Below are 21,807 nucleotides of genomic sequence, written 5' to 3'. Positions count from 1 at the left end.
TTTTGTATTTAAAGGATTGGGATCATGTGTTTTTTTTCATGAGTCATTCTTAGTAGTCAAGATTGACTCTATATACAGTGAGGGAGCAACGATTTTTTTTGTTGTGGGATCAAACTATAGTTAATGATACACTTAACAGCTTGAAGATGAATAGCTTTAGGAAGAAATTCCAAGGTTTTTGGTTAGAGGTTGAAGAAAATGATATTTAGGCCATTTACAATTAGTTTGTGAGAGAAGGCTAGGTCAAGAGGCTATTTCATCTACAAAACATTTGGGTGTAGGGGGTGCAAAAATTGGAGAGGCGAGTGGGTTGGGACAAATGGGAAGGGAGTGGAGGCAAATAAGGCATGTAATTAGCTGAAAATAAGGGGTATCAAAAGTTGTGGGACGAGTGCCCTACTGCCTCTCCTTACTAGCACCGTCCCTGCCTATATATGTGTGCATATTGGGGGTAACACTTTGTTGGTAATGATGGAGATCCATGGATATTAGTATCATAATCAGCTTTGCAAATGCGTTGATTAGGAAAAATATCAATCAAGTCTTGTCCATTTTTTCAATGCAACCTATCAAGTTTTGATCGATTTTGGTTTTAAAAATATATAAATTTACTAATTTTGAATTTTCTTTAGAAAATCAATTAATTTCAAATTTTAAATCAGTTTACGAAAATTGATGTTGAAAAGATCTTAACTGGTTTAACAACAAATCCAGCTCCTACATGCATTTACAAATTTTATCAATATTTCTTCATAATTCATAAGGAAGGCAGCCTCCTCCGGATGGCAATAACATATTTATCTCCCTAAACTTAATCAAGTTGAGCCAACCGGATTGAGTTTAAAGACAATTGATCGATCATAAAATTCGTGGACTCATTTAAATATTTGTTCACATAAAAATAAGATATAATTTTGAACTTATTTAAGCAGTCTTGTCTCGTCACCATATCAGACAAGTCAACTTGGCTTCTGCGACGGATAAGATGAGAGATACCAGGTTTTAAAACCATACATGGACATGAAAGATGACATCCAAATACAGATCAACAAATAATTAGCCAAAAAAAAAAAAATATCAAATAATTGGTCCATCACCATCAGTGGCTTCAGATGAACACTGGGTTGTCCCCTAGACATAGTTCTCCATATCTTCCATTACAATTTTGATAGAAAAAATATACAAGGCCCCATTTACTATTGATTAAAAAAAAATTGTGTTAGGTACAGCCACTGCACAAGAACTTACCATTGGAACTTTATATTTTCATTTGGATCAAAACTCAAAAATTTATTACAGACCGTACTAATTTAATTACTTTGGTTTTTTTTTTTTTTTTTTTCACAACAATTAAGACAAAATTACAAATTACATGTATTGAGCCAACCATTGTTTACACATATCAAGCACAGGGAGTGCATTTGCATGTAATGCCTGCAAAATATCAAAAGGAAAGCTTTAAGTAATTTATGAGTTTGCATTACCAAAAATTAGATAAAGAAATGGTGAGAAAAACTAAACCGATAATGTCTGCAATTGGATAGTCAAATTATTTATATATATAAAAATAAAAATAAAAACTATTTCCAGATGGTGAGGTTATTCGGAAAGATCATGCCAAGCTTACTTCACGGGAAGTTTGGAAGTTGCATTATGATTTACTCCAAATTAGAAGAAGAATACATACACCATAGGATCAATAGAGGAAACACTAAAAAATGAATTGATGTTGCCCGAACCCTCTTAAATTGTAAAAATTATGTCAGATTAGAGAAACAAGTTTGGAGATGTTTACATTAATAAGTGTAACGTCAACATCAAAACCTTGTTCCAAAAATTTGGGTTATGGGTTAACAAGAACAATAACCATGAAGTTCAAAAACACAGAGATTAACCTTGTTGTTACCTTAATAAACCAGAGATTGGGAAACATCCCCGAACCAATTACTTTAGAGGTTGCAGTACAAGTTCTCTCTCTAATAACATGCTAAGTAACAGATAAAAGTATATTGGAATATCTAATCACTGGCAAGTTACTCTAGAGAGTATTAGAGAAAAAGATTCCAATAGTAAGAAACTTGGTTGAGATAAAAACCTGATGGGCTACATATTGAACATCAGCTACACTTCCACTTCGAGAAGCAATTTGGAAGGCACTCTTCAAACGACCACATACCACACAGGCCAGAACCTTCCTGCAAAGGAATTTCAAGATCATGACATTGTGAGAAAAATCACATAATATCCCAAGAAAATAAAAGAATGGGAGGAAAATAAACCCATTTGATCAGATAAATGAAAAACTGCATTCTGATTTACATGAAATGCTGTGCACAATATAATCCCATGTAATCAATTTCATGATCATCTATGCCTTATCCCAAATTTTGGGTTGCGCAACATTAATCATATTTCCCCATTAATCTTATCTTGCCACGCATTCAACGTATAACCTAACTAAAATATTTGGAGAAATTTGCTGCTTTCACCAAGTAAATCGACCTCACGTAAGAAGTTCGACCTGGATAAACAAGGATATTTTTATTCGTTTCGCTTCAGTATTTTCCATACCATCATTATATATAAATCTAAGTAAAATTAGTGGTATTCTTCCTTTTACATTATCGATATCATTATTGGTATCAGACTGGATACCATTTTATTGGAGCACCTTGTGTGAAGAGGGCTCATCTATGGGATGCATATTTTCATATCCATGAGGATGTAGATGTATGGGTAATATATAAGGAAATGAAAATGGACATAGCTTTCAGTTAGACTCCATATGGTTATGCCCAGAAACATTTTCCAGATAAATATGCTGTTCAAATAGAGAATTTTTTTTAGTGATGTCCATTTTTAGAAGAGTGCTGATAATTTAACGTAGTTTTGGCACATGCACCTGATGCACGCCGATGTGGAAGGACATAACTTATTAAAAAAAAAAAAGAGTTTCTCTCTCCTGCCTATAGTGAAAAAAAGAAACTCTCAAATCTGATCACCTAGTGACATTCAAAATCATGATCCGATGAAATAGGGTTGTAGAGGATAAAATTATATGAACTTTAAAAAAAAAAAAGAGTTATTTTTCACCGTTGAATTTTATTTTTAAATTTGGGTGTTTGGTAGCCATCAGTTTCAAACACCTTGGATCAAGCTCGAAAAACAATTGTTTTAATTTGTTTTTTTTTTTTTTTTTTTTAATAGGAATATTTTCATGAAATTTAGATGGCTGTGTTGTTGGATTATCACTATGATAATCAATGTGGGCCCAACGATCCTTTTTAAGATTTGAAATCTAAAAATATAAATATGTGGGCAGAGAACGGGCAAGAGAGAGAAACTCTCTTTTTTTTTTTAATAAGTTATGTGCTTCCACGTCAGCATGAGTCAGGTGCGTGCGCCAAAAGTACATCAAATTATCAGCACTCTTTTTAGAAAGTTTCTACATTATCAATGGAATTTTTTATTGCCACAAAACATAAAGAATACTTCTCAATTCCTATTTATTTAGTTTGAATAGTTTTCAAAGTAAAAAAAAAATTATCTTCCAAGAAAAATGTTTCTAAGAAAAACTATACGCCCTTAGTTTCCTTCTTTATCTTTTATTTTTCTTTTTGTGTTCTTTTTCCCATACCACTTCAAGGCTCACTGTTCCATCCTTCCATCTAATATTAGATTAAGTTACCTTGTTTCTGGCTAGGTAACAAGGACAAGGGCAAGAACACGGATGGATACGAGTGTCTTTGAAAAGCCCAAAGCATCAATACACCGATACACATGTTTTGAAATAATTTTTAGCTATGTTTAACTTAGAACATCTAAAATTGTAATAAGGAAAAAGATATGAAAAGTAAAATAGTTCCTTGGTGTACACCAGAACTTAATAAAAGTAAATTTCTAATATCAAACTACAGTAGTGTTTGAAAACTTTATAATGTGGATGATGACTAACCAACCCTCTTTTAGAAGTAATTTTTTTAATAGAAAATCATTAAACTAAAGAGTGACACTACCTTTCCTGCAATGATGTATGTCAGAGTGTTTCCAAGTGTTAATCAGTGTCTGACTAATCATAAAGTGCCATGTCCTTGTGTATGTATTTTAGTAAAAATTAAGATAAGAGATATGGCACTAAAAGGGACCAGTACCTGTGGCTACTAGTTAACATATCAATGAGACGATCAGGTCGTTCTTTGTGCCTGTTAGCATATACATTAATGGCAGCTCCCAAAACCTGCATAATTCCAGAATGGCACAAACTTCCATAGATCAAGTAACAACTAAGGAATATATTACACAATTTAAAACATGCTTAAAACTTTATAAAACATGCATCGTCATTCTTCACAGATTGCAAACATAAAAAGGTGAACTAAGAAATAATGGGCAATCCAATAGGAGAAATGTTATTTAGTATATTCTATCTCATGTCCTAATTGATAAGTCGATGTATTATACAAGATTTTCAAGGAAAATTTTGAGAAATATATAATACTTGTAATGTTCCATAGTGTTGAAAAATAATATTTGATAACATCACATTTTTTTCCCTATACTTCTAATCGCTTTTTATTTTTGCCCAAATTTTGAATGAACATCCTTACTTATTGCCGCATCCAAAATTATCAACTAGCACAGAGAGCATGTGTCCAATGTTTTTATATTGAAGCTGGGCTTGAATCCCCAACCTCAAAAGTGGCATTGCAATACGTCAACCAATTGAGATATAGGTCTAAGCCCACTGATGCAAAATTATAAAACACGTTTAACAAAACAAAATTGAATGTTATAAAATGTACATGTATAAAAACATCTCTACAGTGAATAATACCAAGAGACTCATTGTTTCAAGGTTTAAAATCTTGTCTCGAAGGAAGAGAAAATTTGGGACTGTTAAAGATCAAAACATTTTGATAAAATCAAAACATTGAATGTTTTGTAGTCAATTTTTTCTTGGTCTCAACCAATATTGAAATGTTTTAAACCATGTATTGTTTATATAAAAAGAATCAACTTAGTGTCTGTTAGAGTGAAGTTGCATCAGTTTACATAAACATCTAATCAAATTAAGTCACCTTAAAAGTTTTTGTGCTTTGTTTCTCCATTTAGTTCCAATAAACATCCACAATACTGACTGAAGCTAAGAAAAAGAACAAAGAACCAAATGGCTTTATGAAATAATTTTCCTCTTGATATGGAAAAACTTGTTCCCATTTATAAAAATAAAAATCCAATCACAATTTAAATTGCATTTTCTGTCATTAATGGAAACAATCTTTGCTCATTGTTTCTGATGATCAACACCAAAAACGGCCATTGACTCATCTCCATGTGGGTCCAATGGAGACATGTGAACATAGACACCAATTTTCCAAATGTCAGTGGATAATATATGTGCTGAAGTAACATTAAAATGTACATCCTGGGGGACATTTCTGACTTGGATGTGTGTCAGAATGATAGATGCTTTCATTGAGATCTCACTCGTATCTCGATCAAAAGCATCTATGGTTCTGACACACATCCACATTAGAAATGTCCCTCATGACGTACATTTTAATGTTACTCCAGTACGACTCTATATGTGTGTATATATTTATATGTATAGGAAATAAACATTACCTGGTCCCAATCATCATCATCTATTGTGCCTTTAATATTCCTCAAAAATTCTGTCAATTGACCACCCTTCTTTCTCTCGGCAAGCAATGCTGCAACTCCAGCGTAGATATCAACAGCTGAAATACAGAATTGAAGTTGGAAAAGCATAAGATGATTCTAAGGAACTCTTAAGATGTGACCGAATAAACAAATACCAAAGAAGCATGAAGTCCAGGGTCTTATTAATACCAGGAAGATCGAATTCATATATCACTTGGAAAGCCAAGTCAAAATTCTTCTCAGCGAGAGTCTCTGCAATCTCACACCTCCTCCTGCAAGGCAGGATGAATAAAACACCATAAAAATCAACTTGTATGGGCACACAAGACAGTAATATTGTAGAGCAGATTGCATTTAAAATGAATAAAGCTAGAAAGGAATATAAGAAATGAAGGAAAATCTTGATTTTTATTGTTCACTATATTTAAAACTGAAACTCTGTCATCTTTTCATCGTTTTGGGGCCACAGAAATAGGCAATCACAATTGACCATCATCTGTGCTGGTAGTTTTTAGTTTGCAAATGCCCTTGGCAAAGTCTTACCATTATTTATCCTTCACTGACGTGAAGTTTCTTGGAGAGTTCAGGGTGAGAAATCAAGGTCATATTGATAAAAAAGAAGGAATCATAGTTCCAAATATAAAAAAATGGACGTGTGGTGTGTGTATAAAAACAGAAACAACATGGAAAATTAGATTGATAATTCAATCAAGGTTAATACGAACCTGAAAGTTTCCGGGTCATTTGGATTTCCAAAAAGAGAGTGCTTCCATTGTGATCCATCTACATCATTGAAGGATCTCACAACATCCACCTACAAAGTTTTGAAAAATATTAGGCATCCATAGAAGGCCAAAGTGAATACTTGACCCAAAACATAAAAAATAATTGAGTAACATGCTAAAGAGTGATTTATCAATTATTTGTTTTTATGATCTTTATCTGTTATCATGCTTACACTATACACAAGACTTCAGCACTTGAATGAAAACAAAACTAAGATAAATGTATCAAAATGCTAACTAGGAGGAGAGACCAGTACATCCCAGGCTTCAATATAAGATTTAGGAGTCGACATGAAAGATCCTGAAATACTGATTGGGGATGTTCATAAGAAGCTTCTGAGGAAACCAGGTAAGTGAATGGATGAAAGGAAAAACCAGATGAGTGAGATATGTTTTTCATTAACAAGATGTAACTTGATAGAACAAATATTCAACATATGAAATGAACACATTCTTTTCTCCTTTTCTTTATGAGTGGTGGTGGTCTTGTTATAATTTGAATGTGTAAGAAAGTACAAAATTTAGGGAAGAGAGCTCCCAATGTACAAAATACCTCTTGATACACAAAATAACCTAACCACATGAGGATGAAAAATAACCAAATATTTAATATTGCTAGTCTCTTACACAGACAAATCTAGATTATCATGTGCCTTTACAGCAAAAGGAGTTGGCAAGAAATTGCCAATTATAGATTACAATAAGAAACATGTACAAGAAATTTCCATGGAAGATTTAATTGTTGGTCCATCTCCATTCTGATCCCAGGTAAAGTCCATCTTGCTTTGATAGGAAAGAACAAAAATGAATAAGTTCCAACTAATGTAATAAAAATATAAATTGTCATTCCAAAAACTTCACTCACTTCATTTATTTTAAGAAGCACAATAATGAATATGTACGGAATATAAAGATTCCATGATGAGGACATCATTGTAGTCATTTGGACCATTTATTGAGCTAATTTTATTACATATACTCAGTCCAATAAGAGGCTGAACAACCAACTTATTAGTTAGGATTGTTTTGTTATTTTTTACTATTTAGGGCTATTTTGGTGGTTTAAGTATTTTATTTAATTGTTAAAAATTCTGTTTTAATATTAACCGTAGGTTAACTTAATGATTAAAATTAGTTCTAGTTTATTTTATTTTATTTTATTAAGTTGTGGCCCACATTAATTAGGGTTACTCGACCCTTAATTGTTTTAATGGTTGATATTAGATTAGGGTTTTGAGTCTTCATATAAATTATTGTAAAGACATTATTCCAATTTTTTTTTATTACGAAAGATTGAATAAAATTTACAGATTTTTCTTAAGATCCAGATATTGGATGCAGTGTGAAGCCACATTGCTTTTCTTGGTGTGATTCAAAGGTAATAATCCTTCACCTTCATCTTCTTGAACTTCTTCTCTAGATTCTTTCTTCCTTTTTTTGTCATTAGAACATGCTGTCTAGAACTTTACGACCACCATTCTCATTGTTGAACCCTTTCTAAACCCTAATTCCATCATCAAGAACTCTGCTTTCCCCTAATCTATATCACACTATTACTGGCTAATCCATTTATCTACCCCCTCACGACCTTATTTTTGTCTATAATTCTTGCTGCCCAATTATTCCAAACCTCACCTTATCCCTCTATAACCCTCCTAACACATCAAGAACCGATCAAGAATCCTCTAACCCATCAAGAAACCCTACCCCACCTCCCTACTTTGCTGCCCTACTGCATACGACCCCCATACTAACCCTTCAACTTTGTTATAACCCCACCCTAAGCCTGTTTAATATCAACCGAAGCCACAAACCCCTATAAAACTTGGTCATAAACCCTGTTATATGAGCCCAAACCTCCCTAAACACAACCCCCACTTAACCATATTACATTTTTTTTTTCCTGAAAAAGTTATCCTTGGGTTCTTTGCTGAACATTATTTATATGTTCATAAGTGCAAAACTCGCAATTATTCCTTCAACATATGGCCAATTAAGATTTTTGAAACCTTCACATGGCCAAATAAAACCTTAGAGCCAAAACTGATTCTTAAAATCTTTGAAAGGATCATGAGAATTTAAAGTGCTATTGGATTGAAACTTCCTTAGGATCCTTCACTTTGATATTTGGAAAACCTCCCTGTAGGATTGTAACTAAGCCTAGGGTCCTAATTTAATTGCTCATTAGATTTTCTTTATATTATATGGTAGATTTAATCTATTCATTCTTTTATTTGTTTTTGATAATTTATTCGAGATTTCAAATTCATCATTCTAAGTTAATTGCATCATTCTGCATAATTCCAATCGCCTTAGTAAATAGCCATTGCAAATAATGACACACCAGACACAAGGCAACCAACTTGTCGGGGACATCAAATATTGAAGAGTAGATTTTTGTTTTTATTTAATTTTCTATTTTAGAACTTTAATTTATGTTTTTTGAGCTTATTTTGATGTTTTATTAGTATATAGGTGTTTAGGAACAATTTGGTAACTTTATATTGATTTTTAATAAGTTTTTATAAGCAAAAAATTCAAGGGAAATAAGATTACGGGATTGGGACATAGATGATATTTCTGTTTTTGTTTTATTTAAGTTGTTTTAAGTTTCATTTACAACTATTTGATCTCATTATTTTAGTTGGATGGTCGAGATTGGATTTAGGTCTTAGAGAACATTATAAATACTTGTTTCTTGCTGTAATTTTATTCAATGAATGAACGAGAATGATGAATAAAAAGAAAGCTTGAGCTGGATCTTCCCAACAATGGATGTGGTGTGAGGCCATTTTGGAGTGAGTCTAATAAAATATTCTTCTATTCTAATCTTTATTTTTTTTTTTTTTCTGTTCTTTTGTTTTTTTTTTTTTTTTTTTTCTTTTAGTTTCTTGTTCTTAGTTTTCTTAATTCTTGAAACCTACAAAGCTCAACCCATTATCCTATAAACCTTAACCTTTAACCCTTTTCATCTATCCCATTGTAATTGCGAAAAAAATATATTTTACCTATGGATTCACCCTATTCTAACACAAATCCTTAATCCAATCCTAAACCAAATTTCCTAAAACCCCCATATTTTCTTATCTCCCCTCATCGTCCTTCATCACAACCAATATCTTGAAATATATTGAAAATCTCTCCTTAAAAGCAGTTGATTATACACTTTTTGGTGGAAGATATCTCATACCTGGATTGCAACTCGAGCAGAAAATTTGACAAGCCCTTCTTCAGTAAGCTTTTCTGAGGCACTTTTTCCACGGACGCCCTTGGGGACAGGCTTAGTTGATTCTCCTGCTCTATATCGCGCTGAAAGCCCTTCGTCAAAATGCATCTACAAGTAGATGAAAAAAAGATTTAATAATAGGATGATTAGAAGAAAAAACCACACATCATCTAAAGCGTACATTAACTAAAAAAAATCACACAAATCCCATGAAGCCCCACTATGCACTGTTGAGATCTCAAATACTCGCGTGCGTACATAGCAGAATGTTGTTGATCTTTGTTTCCACACTCCATATGGTTGGTTGTTATATTTTGATGACATAATGTGTGTCTTTTAATGCCTACTATAACATGTCCTATAGTTTGAATGAAAATTTCTTCCATATTTCCGTCATTTCTGCAAATATTGTATTTTGTTTTTCACACCAAGTGAAACATTTCCATTTGTAGGCTGACCAATATAGACACTGAAATGGAAATTTAACACCTTGGGCAGTACGGACCATTGATGTAGTCAATGTGAGACAGACACATAACGACCACACACATTTTTTGACAGGTAAAAGAAATATATATTAATAAAGATAGAGGTCTAGATGACCAGCTGCAAGTACAAAGGGAACCAAAAACAATTACAAAGAGCACAAGGAGTCCCACTTTAAAACAATCTCTTCAAAGAAAACCCCTTTAAAATCAACATCTACCACCATCCACCGTTCTATTGTTTCTGTGCTTGTGAAGCCACAGGTTGCTATGCCATCCACAACTTATGCAAGGGATGCTTTTGTGCATAGCAGCCATGTGAGGATTCCCATGGTACACAAGAGTGCCCCCCACTTCATTGCAAATAGAATATGCAAGCTGCCCATGCATCGAAAGCAGCCTTTCCATGGAGCAGCTATAGCAGCAAACATATACACACGTGACATTGCAATTTACAAGGTCAAAGGCCTACCTACAATATATAAGTGCAGCACATTGAACTTGTTTTAGTTGTGCAGCACATGCTGACTTATTTAACTTCACAGATTTTCCAAAAAAATGGAAACAAGGTTACAGGATAGCTTAAGAATGGAAATGCCAAATCACATAAAGAAACAGGTTAGGCACAGATAACCAAATCTATATAGGTAACTAAGGTGTATTAAACTCTAAATTAGAAGAAACATACTGATTATCCAGAACTTCATTAGAGAAAATTGGAACTAACCCTGGCATGCTCCAAATGTTTTATAGCTTCTTCTTGAGATGAAGAATTCATAAACAACTGAATACAGCAAAGTCCAGCAGCAACATGGTCCTTCTTGATTACCTGAAACATCAAGGTTTAAAACACTAAATTGAATATACTTCTAAAAGTAAGATCATTAAGCATGAAAGCATGGAAGAAATTACTGGAAAACATCAAACAATGCAAAGCAGAAATGCCTGATACTGTTAAACATCCATGTAGAAAAGTGTGTGCATGATTGTTAGATTGTTGGACACAGAGACATGCACACAAAAGAGAAATAAAAAAATTGCAGATGCTCTTACTTGTGTCCAGATATAGCCTGTCACTCCGCAAGTAAACAAGAATGTCATTCAAGAATTATCTTGTGAAATAGATGTTCAAGAAAACACGGCAATAACAACATAAAATCTTCTTTCCAAGATTATAAGATTTGCTTCCTTAAAGAATATTTTGGAGATCTCCTTTCTCCAAATTATAGAGGTTTTCAGTTTATAGGGAGGATCTGCTATCCACTTTTTCCAAAGTATAACAAAGTAATGATTATCTCTTCACAACGGGCACAACTATGAATGTTTGTATGAAGAAGCTTGACCATTCAACTTTAGCAATACTTCAGTCATAGTCTATGAAAAACCCAGACAAGAGGTCTTTTTTGCTGACAAGGACAACATACCAAATGTAGAAACGAGATTTTAAATGGAACTTTTGGCCTCCAAATGGCTACATTCAGAAAGTGACTTAGGCTACTCGGGATCAATGATTTATAAAACGATTTAACAGATAACTACTTTTTTCCTTACAAGAGACCCAGCCTTGAATGTCCTCCCAATGGGTCAATCTACAAAATTAAATTAAATTTGGAAATTGAGCTATATGGGAGAGAACTTCACACCAATGTGTAGAAGTTTAATCTAGGGTTTTGGAGAGAAAGAGAGAGAAGAACAGAAAAAACTCCAGAGAAAAAGTTATTTTCTTTATTCCTTTACTTAATATTTATATGAGATACATAGAAATTAGAAAAGACCAAAAAGGACAAAAACACATTATTAAATATGTTAACACTCCCCCTCAAGCTGGTGCGAAGATATCAAACATGCCCAGCTTGCCAATAAGATGGTCAAAACTTGCCGTCGCTCATCCTCCCCAGCAAACGGACTCCGGATGTAACCATCTCCTTGATGAAATGACGATCAACCTCAATATGCTTTGTATTATCATGTTATACTAGATTATGAGCTATATTAATGGCAGCCTTGTTATCACAGTATAACTGGAATGGCTGAGGAAGTGAGCATCCTAGCTCACGAAGTGAGAATCGTAGCCAAAGCAACTCACAAATACCAAGTGTCATTGCCCAAAACTCGGCATTTGCACTTGAGCGAGCAACCACAAACTGTTTTTTGCTTCGCCAAGTTACCAAATTACCACCTATCATAGTGCAAAACCCCGAAGTTGAGCGTCGATCAGTAACCGAATCTGCCCAATCTGCATCAGTCCATGCCTCCACTCTCATATGACCATGCAACCAAAATAATAATCCCTCTCTCGGGCACCCTTTCAGGTATTGAAGAATACGTAAAGCAACGCCTAGATGGGTCATACGAGGAGCATGTATGAACTAACTGACTACACTCACTGCATAGGCAATCTCTGGTCTTGTAAGAGATAAGCATATCAATTTTCCAACTAGACATTGGTAATGACTAATATCCTCCAAAACTTCGCCATCACTTTCTTACAATCGATGATTTGGCTCAATGGGAGAGTACTGGTTTAACTCCAAGTTTTTCAGCTTCCTAAAGTCGATCCAACATATACTTTTGTTGGGAAACAAAAATGCCCATCTTTGAGCGAGCCACCTCAATACCCAGAAAATATTTGAGGGGTTCAAGATCTTGAACTTCAAATTGTTCTCCAAGAAGTTTTTTCAAATTCTACATCTCAGGGGGAGAGTTCCCTGTAATAACAATATTAGGAACGTAGACTATAAGAATTATAGTCCTGTCACCACTATGCTTCACAAACAATGTATGATCAGCTTGACATTGTTTGTAGCCCACATCCTACATTATAGATTTGAGCCTATCAAACTATGCTCGCGGTGACTGCTTGAGACCATATAGAGACTTCTTTAACTGACACTTTTCCATCATCATTATGAAATCTAACTCCTGGGGGAACATCCATGTATACTTCTTCTTGCAACTCACCATACGGGAATGCATTTTTCATATCTAGCTGATAAAGTTACCAAGAGAAGTTGGCAGCCAAAGATAGCAGAACACGAATGGAATTCATCCTTACAAATGGAGCAAAGGTCTCCTAATAGTGTATGCCACAAGTCCGTGCATAGCCTTTAGCAACCAACCTAACCTTGTATCTATCTACCAAACCATCTAACTTATACTTCACTGTGAAAACCCATTTGCCCCAACAGATTGCTTCCCCCGTGATAACGACACTAACTCCCAATTATGATTTTTGTCTAAGACTTTCATTTCCTCGTCCATGGCTTGTTTCGACTTGGGATTGGAGAGAGCTTTCTTTCACTAGAGGGTATGGAAATAAAAGACGAAGTAGCTACAAAGAACGACAAGGAGGCACTATGATACAAAATGAACTGAGAAATAGAGTGCGATACACAAGTACATTTACCTTAACAGTGAGCAATCGGATCATTGACATTAGGAACATGACTTGGCTCCTCAAGAGTGTGACGTGGTACATCTGCAATGGCTTGTTTCCCCTTCCTGGTGTAGGTGCGTCCAAATAGATTAGGCCCTGATGTTGTTAGTTGCAAATGCTCTACAGTAGAGTCAGGAATAATTGGCAATAGAATTGAAGACGATACCTCAAGAAGAGACTCTCGGTTAGTGGATGGAAGAAATCACTTCCCCTGAATAAGATGAGGCTCAGAACTAGGAAAGTAAGGTTGGTGCTCAAAGAATGTGATATCCATATTTACAAAGTGACGATGAGTAGACGGATGATAACACTTGTAACCCTTTGGGGAACTGGAGTAACCAAGGAATACACACTTCAAAGCCTTAGGATCAAGTTTAGTATATGTAGGGCCAAAGAAATGGGCCAAACAAGTAAATCCAAATACTCGTGGAACCATAAAAAACAAAAGACGATCTGGACTGAGAACTGTCAAAGGTGGTTGAAAGTTTAAGACACTTGAGGGAGTACGATTAATGATATAGCAAGCTATAAGGACCGCTTCAGACCAAAAATGTTTTGGGACATGCATACCAACCAACAAGGCCCTCCCTAATTCCAATAAATGAAGTTTTTTCTTTCTGCAATGCCATTATGTTGGGGTGTAGATAGGGGTGTCAATGGATAGCCGAAATCCGAATTCGAATTCGAAAAATCGGATATTATCCGAAATTTTCGGATTCGGATTCGGATGTCATTTGAATATTCGAATGCGTTTCGGATACGAATTCGGATATCGCGATATCCGATTCGATAATATCCGCTCCGATATAATATATATACCATGTATTTATGTTTTACAACAAAAGTTTTACATATGTATATATGGTGATGCGTATTCATGTTATACAACGAAATATTTTCTTTTAAACTTCATCTTCTCTAACCAGACGAGACAAACCACAGGGACGGATTCGGAACCGGAACGATGAATTTCGATCGAACTCCGCAACACTGTCTTCTCCGGCCGGCGATCATCAAGTACCCCCCTCTCTCTCTCTCTCTCTCTCTCCGATTTGATTCGAACCAATCGTGATTTTTTAGGATAAAATTTGAGGGTTTCGAGTTTCGACCGTACGAACTCCGACACATCTTCTCCGGCCGACGAGATTACAGGTACCTATTCACTCACTCTCTCTCTCTCTCTCCGAACCAGTCGGAGTGATTTTTCGGGGGTTTCGACTGTGCGAACTCCGACAGATCGAAGACGATGGTACTTTGCAGGTTTTTTTTTCGAATCGGATATTATCGGATATCCGATATGTTTTTCGGATTCGAATTCGAATGTTTATTAGGGATATCCGATCGGATTCGAATTCGGATAGTATTGTTTTTTTTCGGATTCGAATTCGGATATAGTAGTATCCGATCGGATACATATCCGTTGACAGGCCTAGGTGTAGAGACACATGAGGTTTGTTGTTTGATCCCTTGTGCAGAAAAAAATTCTTGAAGATCTCCATACGAGTATTCACCCACTTTGACTGATCAAGGACCTTGATTTTTGTTCCACACTAAGTGAGGACCATAGCATGGAAGTCTTTGAATATTGAATAAACATCATCTTTAATTTTCATCAAATACAACCATGTACATCTACTATAGTCATCCACAAAAGTAACAAATGAAAACCCAATAAAAAAGTAACAGGAGAAGGTCCCCAAACATCAGAATGCACAAGAGAAAATGAAGAACTATTTTTATTCAAATTAGTTGGATAAGATGAGCGACAATATTTCAACAACTGACAAACTTCACAGTGTAACTCTAACAAAGACATGGACTGAAACAAAGAAGAAAATAAACGTCGTAAATACTGAAAAGAAATATGACCCAACCGAATATGCCATTGCATTATCCAGGATTTGTTGACCTCCCTACTTCTACTCTGAGATGCACATGCTTGTGAAAGATGTTGAGATATTGGAATGTTGAGAAGATACAAGTCATATGCTTTATGACCATTGTCAATCACTCTTTTCATCATTGAGTCCTAAAAGATACAGTGAGAAGAAAAAAAGGTAACACAACAATTCAGATTTTTTGTAACACTACTAATAGACACAAGATTAGTAGTAAGATTAGGAACATGTAAAATATTAGACAGAAGATAACTATTGGGAACTGTGATGGTTCATTTACCAGCTATGAATGATAAGGAACCACCAACTAGACGAACTTTGTCCCTACTTAAACAAGAGCTATAAGACTGAAACAAAGATAATATACTTATCATGTTATCTGAAGCTCCCAAGTCAAGAATCCAAGAGGTGGACTAAGATGAGAAACCATGATGAGCAGAAGCAGAGATACTTGTGTGTGCAAAAGAAGTCGTAGTGAAACCATCCAACAGAGCCTGAAGACGAACAATATCATCCTGAGAGAACAGTACATGGACCACCGGAGTTGAAATATCAGAACTGTCACATCAGCACTAGAAGCATGATAAGCTGCATAAGAACGATGCTTAGGCTGGAACGAGTCAGGACAACCTATTAAGTCCCAACACTTCGCTCAAATGTGACCAAACTTGCCACAATGATCACATTCCAGTCACTTTCTACCCTTGAATCCCTGTGTGGATTTACCAAATTTCTTACCCCATGAAGTTTGTCCTCCACCTTGTATATGTATATTGGCTACCATGACAGATCTATCACTCACGGGAATATTCAACTGTCCCATAGCCGAACGTCGACTTTCCTCACTTTGAACATATGAGTAAACTATATTCAAAGAAAGAAGAAGATCCCTATTCAAATTATGAACTCAAACTATCTCAAACTCAGGATTTAAACCTGCTAGAAATACAACGTGTCTCAACATGCTTGTTGAATTGTGCAGAGTCTTTCAAACTTTCCCAATCGAAAGATAAGTAATGATCTAACTCTTCCCACATACTACACAACTCAAAAAAAAAAAAGAAGCCTAATAATGACTTCTCTCCCTGGTTGAGATAGGATATATTTTGTTCCACCTGATAAATCCTAGCACTATTCTGAGCCTGGGAATAAGTCTGAATCACTGATCCCAAATTTTTTTTGTTGTTTTCAAGAAGAAATATCCTTTGCTAACCTGAGGTTGCATTGAGTGCAATAACCAAGACATAACCAAAGAATTTTCAGCATCCCATTGTTCATACTTGGGATCTGAAAGACAAGGTTGTTTCTCTTTCCCATTGAGATAACCGGCTTTTCTTCCCCCATGAATGGCCAACTTTGCAAATTGAGCCCATTCCAAATAGTTTGTGCCATCGAGTTTGAATGTGGTGATCTGTAGATTGGGATTTTCATGTCTAACTTGTGGGAATCCAAACCCACTATTACTAGACTGTCCTGAAGTGACTTCTAAGATGACTTCGAGACCAGAAAAATTCACAAAAAAAATTCAGAGCACATGAAATATAACTCAGAAACACTGGACAACTACTCAACCATTAAAGTGGGCTCTACTCTCCCTTCTAGGTAACTGAAAATTGTTTACTAACGTTTAGGACTACAACAACCATGACATGGGCTGTAACAGCCAAAAACAAAAAGGTTCAGACCAGCCCGACAAAGCCCAAGAAGAGGAGATCTGACTTTGAGGGATTTAGAGGAGAGACAGTCCTCAAAAAATTACAGATCTGCTATTGGCCAAAGAATAGAGGGCAACAGACCTATTGATGGTGGCAACAACACTGACTGGCTGAAAACTGGGTGCCAACAGTCCCTATGGCAGAAAAACTGGGTGGCAACAACCCCAACTTGCTGGGGAACCAAGTTCTACAGCCCCTGGTGGCTGAAAAATGGAGGGCGACAGCCCCTGCTGTCTGGAAAATGGATGGCGACGACTCTAGGGTTGGGCGGCAGATAGAGAAGGAAGGTAACAACTCTAGGGCTCCTTCCGAGTGCATTTCTCTTTGATTCTCGGTCCCTCTTGATCTTCTCGTGCTCTGATACCATTTAGAAGTTTAATCTCGAGTTTTGGAGTGAAAGAGAGAAGATAAAAAATTCCAGAGAAAAAGTTCTTTTCTTTATTCCTTGACTTCCTATTTATATGAGATACATAGAAATAGGAAAAGACCAAAAAGGACAAAGACACGTTATTAAATATGTTAACACAATGAACCTCCCAGAATCCCACTCTTGACACTTCCCAACTCTGAAAGATATTCTACATTGAAAATCTGGGATAGTCTTACAAATCCCTCTCCAAAGTCTACACCCATAGCTTGCAACTCCACATTTAGCCTTGATGACCTCCTTCCATAAATATTACCTCTCCTACCCAAACCCCCATAGCCATTTTCTTAATAGCACCTGATTCATTGTTCCAAGCCATATGATTCCAAGCCCTCCATACTTCATGGGGCAGATCTGATTCCATTCTACCCAAAGAACTTTCTTTTTCCTCTCCTTGTTAAATAAATAAAAAACATAAACGGATGAATAAGTGACTGACATCTCCTAGACCATTTTTATTCATTATGCATCAAGTTTGGAAAAGCTTCTCGGGTGACTAAGGTAATTGATGATGAAGAATAATGCATTGAATCCTCTGTACAGGTAACGCCAAAACAGGGGATTTCTCAACCCTAAGAGTACCTCACCCGTGAGCACAATATTATCTATATATCCATTAGGATAAGGCGTAAATAAGGATAGTAGTGATGATTATTATCTATCCATTTTTATTTTATTTACAGTTGACTTTTCAGGGTAGTATCAAGCCTAACACATAATGCTAACCCAATGAAAGCACTCATTCCCAAGAATGCATCAATCGCTTTTATTCATAGATGCAAAAAATATTAGAAGCATCCCTACTTGAAATGATCCCTTAATAATATATGCTCAAAAGAATGAGAGGTCAACCCTCTTCTAACATGTACCGATGTTAATGAGTGTCATGTCTCTATGACATAGAATTTACCAGATGTGCAATGTCACATCAAGACAAAAGGTAAAGGAACCCAGATTCAAAAGCATGCACACCCATATGCACATACACATGAAAATTAGATGGGTCATTTTGATGTTTCAGCAATATTATGTCAAAGTATGTAGAAGCACTGAACAAGGGGTATGAAATCCAAATGCACATGCACATAGGATAACAGAATTCTTATATTTTACCCACAATAACTCCAGGGAAAATTATTTACAGAATGAGAACAGAGACACAAGCATACCTTGATAACCATTCCGTTTCACACATTTTTACTGTGGGCGTATTAAAAGAAATAGTGGTACATGAATAAAAAGCACAGAACACACAAGCAGTATCTGAAAATCTAATCTTTTAGCACATCATACAAAGAACACGTGAGGAAAAATATTTTCTGAAAAAGAAAGGAGGCAACCTGAAACTTGTAAAGATAATTGAAATGCCGATGAGTTTCACAAAAGATGCATATACGAGCAAGGGCAGCGGCTGTATGCTGATTCACTGCTACCTCTTGTGGTCCAGTAGATGACATTCTAGCAGAAATTACATCTTCCAAAACAGGCATAGCACCATAAGCAATGCATATGTCACACAAATCATCAATGGTCCCATAATCAGTTGCCAACGTATCAGGTCTTTGAGGGGACGAAGATGTAGTAACTGCCCCAAGTGTTGATGGTTGAGGAGGTGAAGGAACAGCATTTGGAGGAAAGAACAGAAGGCAAGCATCATTGTAGTGACCATGTCTGAACATAAAAACAAGCATATGCTGCCGAGCATACTACAAAAGTGAACGAAATGAACACATGTTAAAGAACGGGCTACCGCAAAAGTAACATGGACAGAGATCATACTCAACTGATTAACTACACTCACTTAAATTTTTTAAAATCAAGAACCCAATGAAAAGCACAAACAAGGAATATTTTTTATTTGCAAAACCATCTATATCTCTATCTTTTTTTAATGAATTATTTTCTACAAGAGAAATGTACACATTTTTAACTTTGCTAGGAAAGCAAAATTAGTGCTGTAATTTAATAGGTGAAGGCAGGTTTTGACACCAGGTCGTGGTATCAACGCTTGGACTTTAACCAACTTAGCAAGTTGGCACCTTCATGGCATTAAGCCATGATGCCATGCATAATAGTGAAATATGATACTGTTACCAATAAATGAACAATTGAGAAGATTCATAGATTTCATCAATGAAAATTATCATGGACAAACTGAAAGAAAAGGATCAATGCCAAATAGTATACTTCAGATCATGGTTCAAAGTTTTGTTCCATTTCAGAATGTCTGGGCAAAACATTCCTGTTTTGGCTGAGACCAGAACAAAACATTAACCCAAAATATTGACTGTTTTGGGAATGTTTTGGATTGTCTCAGAATGTCTCGGTTGAGACAATCTCGTTTTTTCTCCCAACCATAAGATTTTGAACCTTGGTTGGATTAATAGGCTTATAGGATATGACTAGAATTTACAAAACCATAGGACCAATGTTATTTGTTTTTTATTAAGTATAAACTTATTGGAAAAAAAAAGAGGTCCAGAAGACCAGTCATGTTGCAGCTTACTTCTTGTAAATAGTTAACACATTCGAGGTATCGAATGTTGTCCAGGTTGCTACGAGGACCATCATCAAAATCCAAACTAGATGACACAGAATGACTATTTTCAGACTCTTGAGACCGTCTGGACCTCTCAGAACGTGGAAACGTAGATGGCATGTATAAGACATTAAGGTATGAATCAGCAGAAAGAGAATCGTCCAAGATTGTTGGTGCACTTTTCGCCAAATGTTCATACCTGTGGAAGCAGTTGATTTGTCAAATTAAAGCTATTCCTCAGATCAGCAAAAAAAAAAACAAAAAAAAAAAATAGACACTTCTAAGTAAACAGGAGTACATTAGGGAAGAGAAATTCCAAGGTAAAAAAGAAGTTTCCATGTACTCCATTCTTGGCTAGAGAATATGCCTAGCCATTAGCATATTGTATCATGTAAGGAAAAAAGAAATAGAAACATGTTAAACAGTGCATTTTTCCCTGTATAAGATGAGCCAGAGTTGGATGTTTCAGTGAAGAGCCTAATCTATATAATAAAACACAATTGTCAGGCCCAGTTTGCAACATTTTTGTGGAGTATAAACGTACCATCCAACTAATATTTTGTAAGGTCACCCTACTCACTTTACTACCTTTCCTTTTTACCCCTTCAACTTTATTGACTTTCTTCTCCTCCCCCTCCCATTTTTCAATAATATCCCTCCAATTCTACTACCTCTTCTCTTTTACTCCCTTTTCAATAATACCCCTCTAACTTTACAATCTTTCCTCTTTTACCCCTTTAACCCACTTTATTGTCTTTCCTCATCTCCTCCTTTCTTAATAACACCTCTCCAACTTTATTATTGCTCCTCTTTCACTCCCATAACCTCAATTTTTTTTAATAATACCCGACTTTATTATTCTTCCTCTTTCATCCTCTTATATTGTCTACACTAGGTTGTAAATGATAACATTGATAAACCCATTTAAAATCAGAATTCTAAATCAGGGTTGGGGTTTCTGCAAAGCAGCATGTGACTAGCCAAAAAAAGACCTTGCTGGGATGACCTTAAGTAATTTTGATAGGGAACTAGAAATGATGAGAAGTGGCTGGGGTGAAACTCAGTCAGTTTAGCAGGAACCATAAGCACCCCTGATGGTGCTTCCCTAATAGTTTTGTATAGATAAATTTCTGATTCACTACAATACAATACAACTTACATGGAACGAACTGCTGAAACATCAACTGGTGGACCACTTTCCATTGTATTAATGATCTCCAGAATGACAGGTGCAGGATCACCCTTGTACAATTGCAGAGCTTGCCTGGCACCATCAACAAAACATTAGCCAAGCACCACAAACTTTTAACTAATTGCAAGAAATATTCCAGTTTCCTTTTATCAATTAACCATAGCCATCTAACCAAATTGAAGAGCAGAAGCACAATGGCTAGAATAAGTGGGACAATGGCTAAGGTGAGCCCAGTTACAGCTGAAGCCATGTCAATAGTTGTTGGGATACTTCTCAATGAACCATGCATGAGAGGAAAGGTACAGGAGCCCAGGCAGTTGGGGAGAGAGGTTCCATGTGAAAATCTGCATTTATTAGCACTGACACTTATCAGAATTGGTTGGCATAACAAACATTGAGATAAAGGTGCCATATCTTAGGCATGAGACGGTCCCTGTGAA

The 21,807-nt window shown here is 35.7% G+C and overlaps 1 protein-coding gene across 2 annotated transcripts in view; it reads right to left on the bottom strand.

Moving 5' to 3' along the window:
• Positions 1-1,318: 1,318 nt before the first annotated feature.
• The window catches only part of LOC147388815 (zinc finger FYVE domain protein), a 79,787-nt gene continuing 59,298 nt past the window's right edge, over positions 1,319-21,807 (bottom strand). For both annotated transcript variants that reach the window (XM_086419114.1, XM_086419115.1), the window contains 11 exons: positions 21,335-21,439; positions 20,143-20,374; positions 18,977-19,342; positions 10,888-10,989; positions 9,640-9,783; positions 6,390-6,478; positions 5,854-5,936; positions 5,626-5,741; positions 4,152-4,237; positions 2,096-2,195; positions 1,319-1,434 (listed from right to left, as the gene is read on the bottom strand). In XM_086419114.1, coding sequence (XP_086275240.1) covers positions 1,369-1,434; positions 2,096-2,195; positions 4,152-4,237; positions 5,626-5,741; positions 5,854-5,936; positions 6,390-6,478; positions 9,640-9,783; positions 10,888-10,989; positions 18,977-19,342; positions 20,143-20,374; positions 21,335-21,439 — 1,489 coding nt within the window. In that variant the 3' untranslated portion in view covers positions 1,319-1,368. The remainder of the gene's footprint in view (positions 1,435-2,095; positions 2,196-4,151; positions 4,238-5,625; positions 5,742-5,853; positions 5,937-6,389; positions 6,479-9,639; positions 9,784-10,887; positions 10,990-18,976; positions 19,343-20,142; positions 20,375-21,334; positions 21,440-21,807) is intronic.

This window comes from Akebia trifoliata, chromosome 12 (genome assembly GCF_017979445.1).
Source record: "Akebia trifoliata isolate Shusen 1 chromosome 12, ASM1797944v1, whole genome shotgun sequence".
Classification (NCBI taxonomy): Eukaryota; Viridiplantae; Streptophyta; class Magnoliopsida; order Ranunculales; family Lardizabalaceae; genus Akebia; species Akebia trifoliata.
Note: the sequence above shows the minus strand (reverse complement) of the source record. Positions and strands in the feature narration are given on the sequence as shown.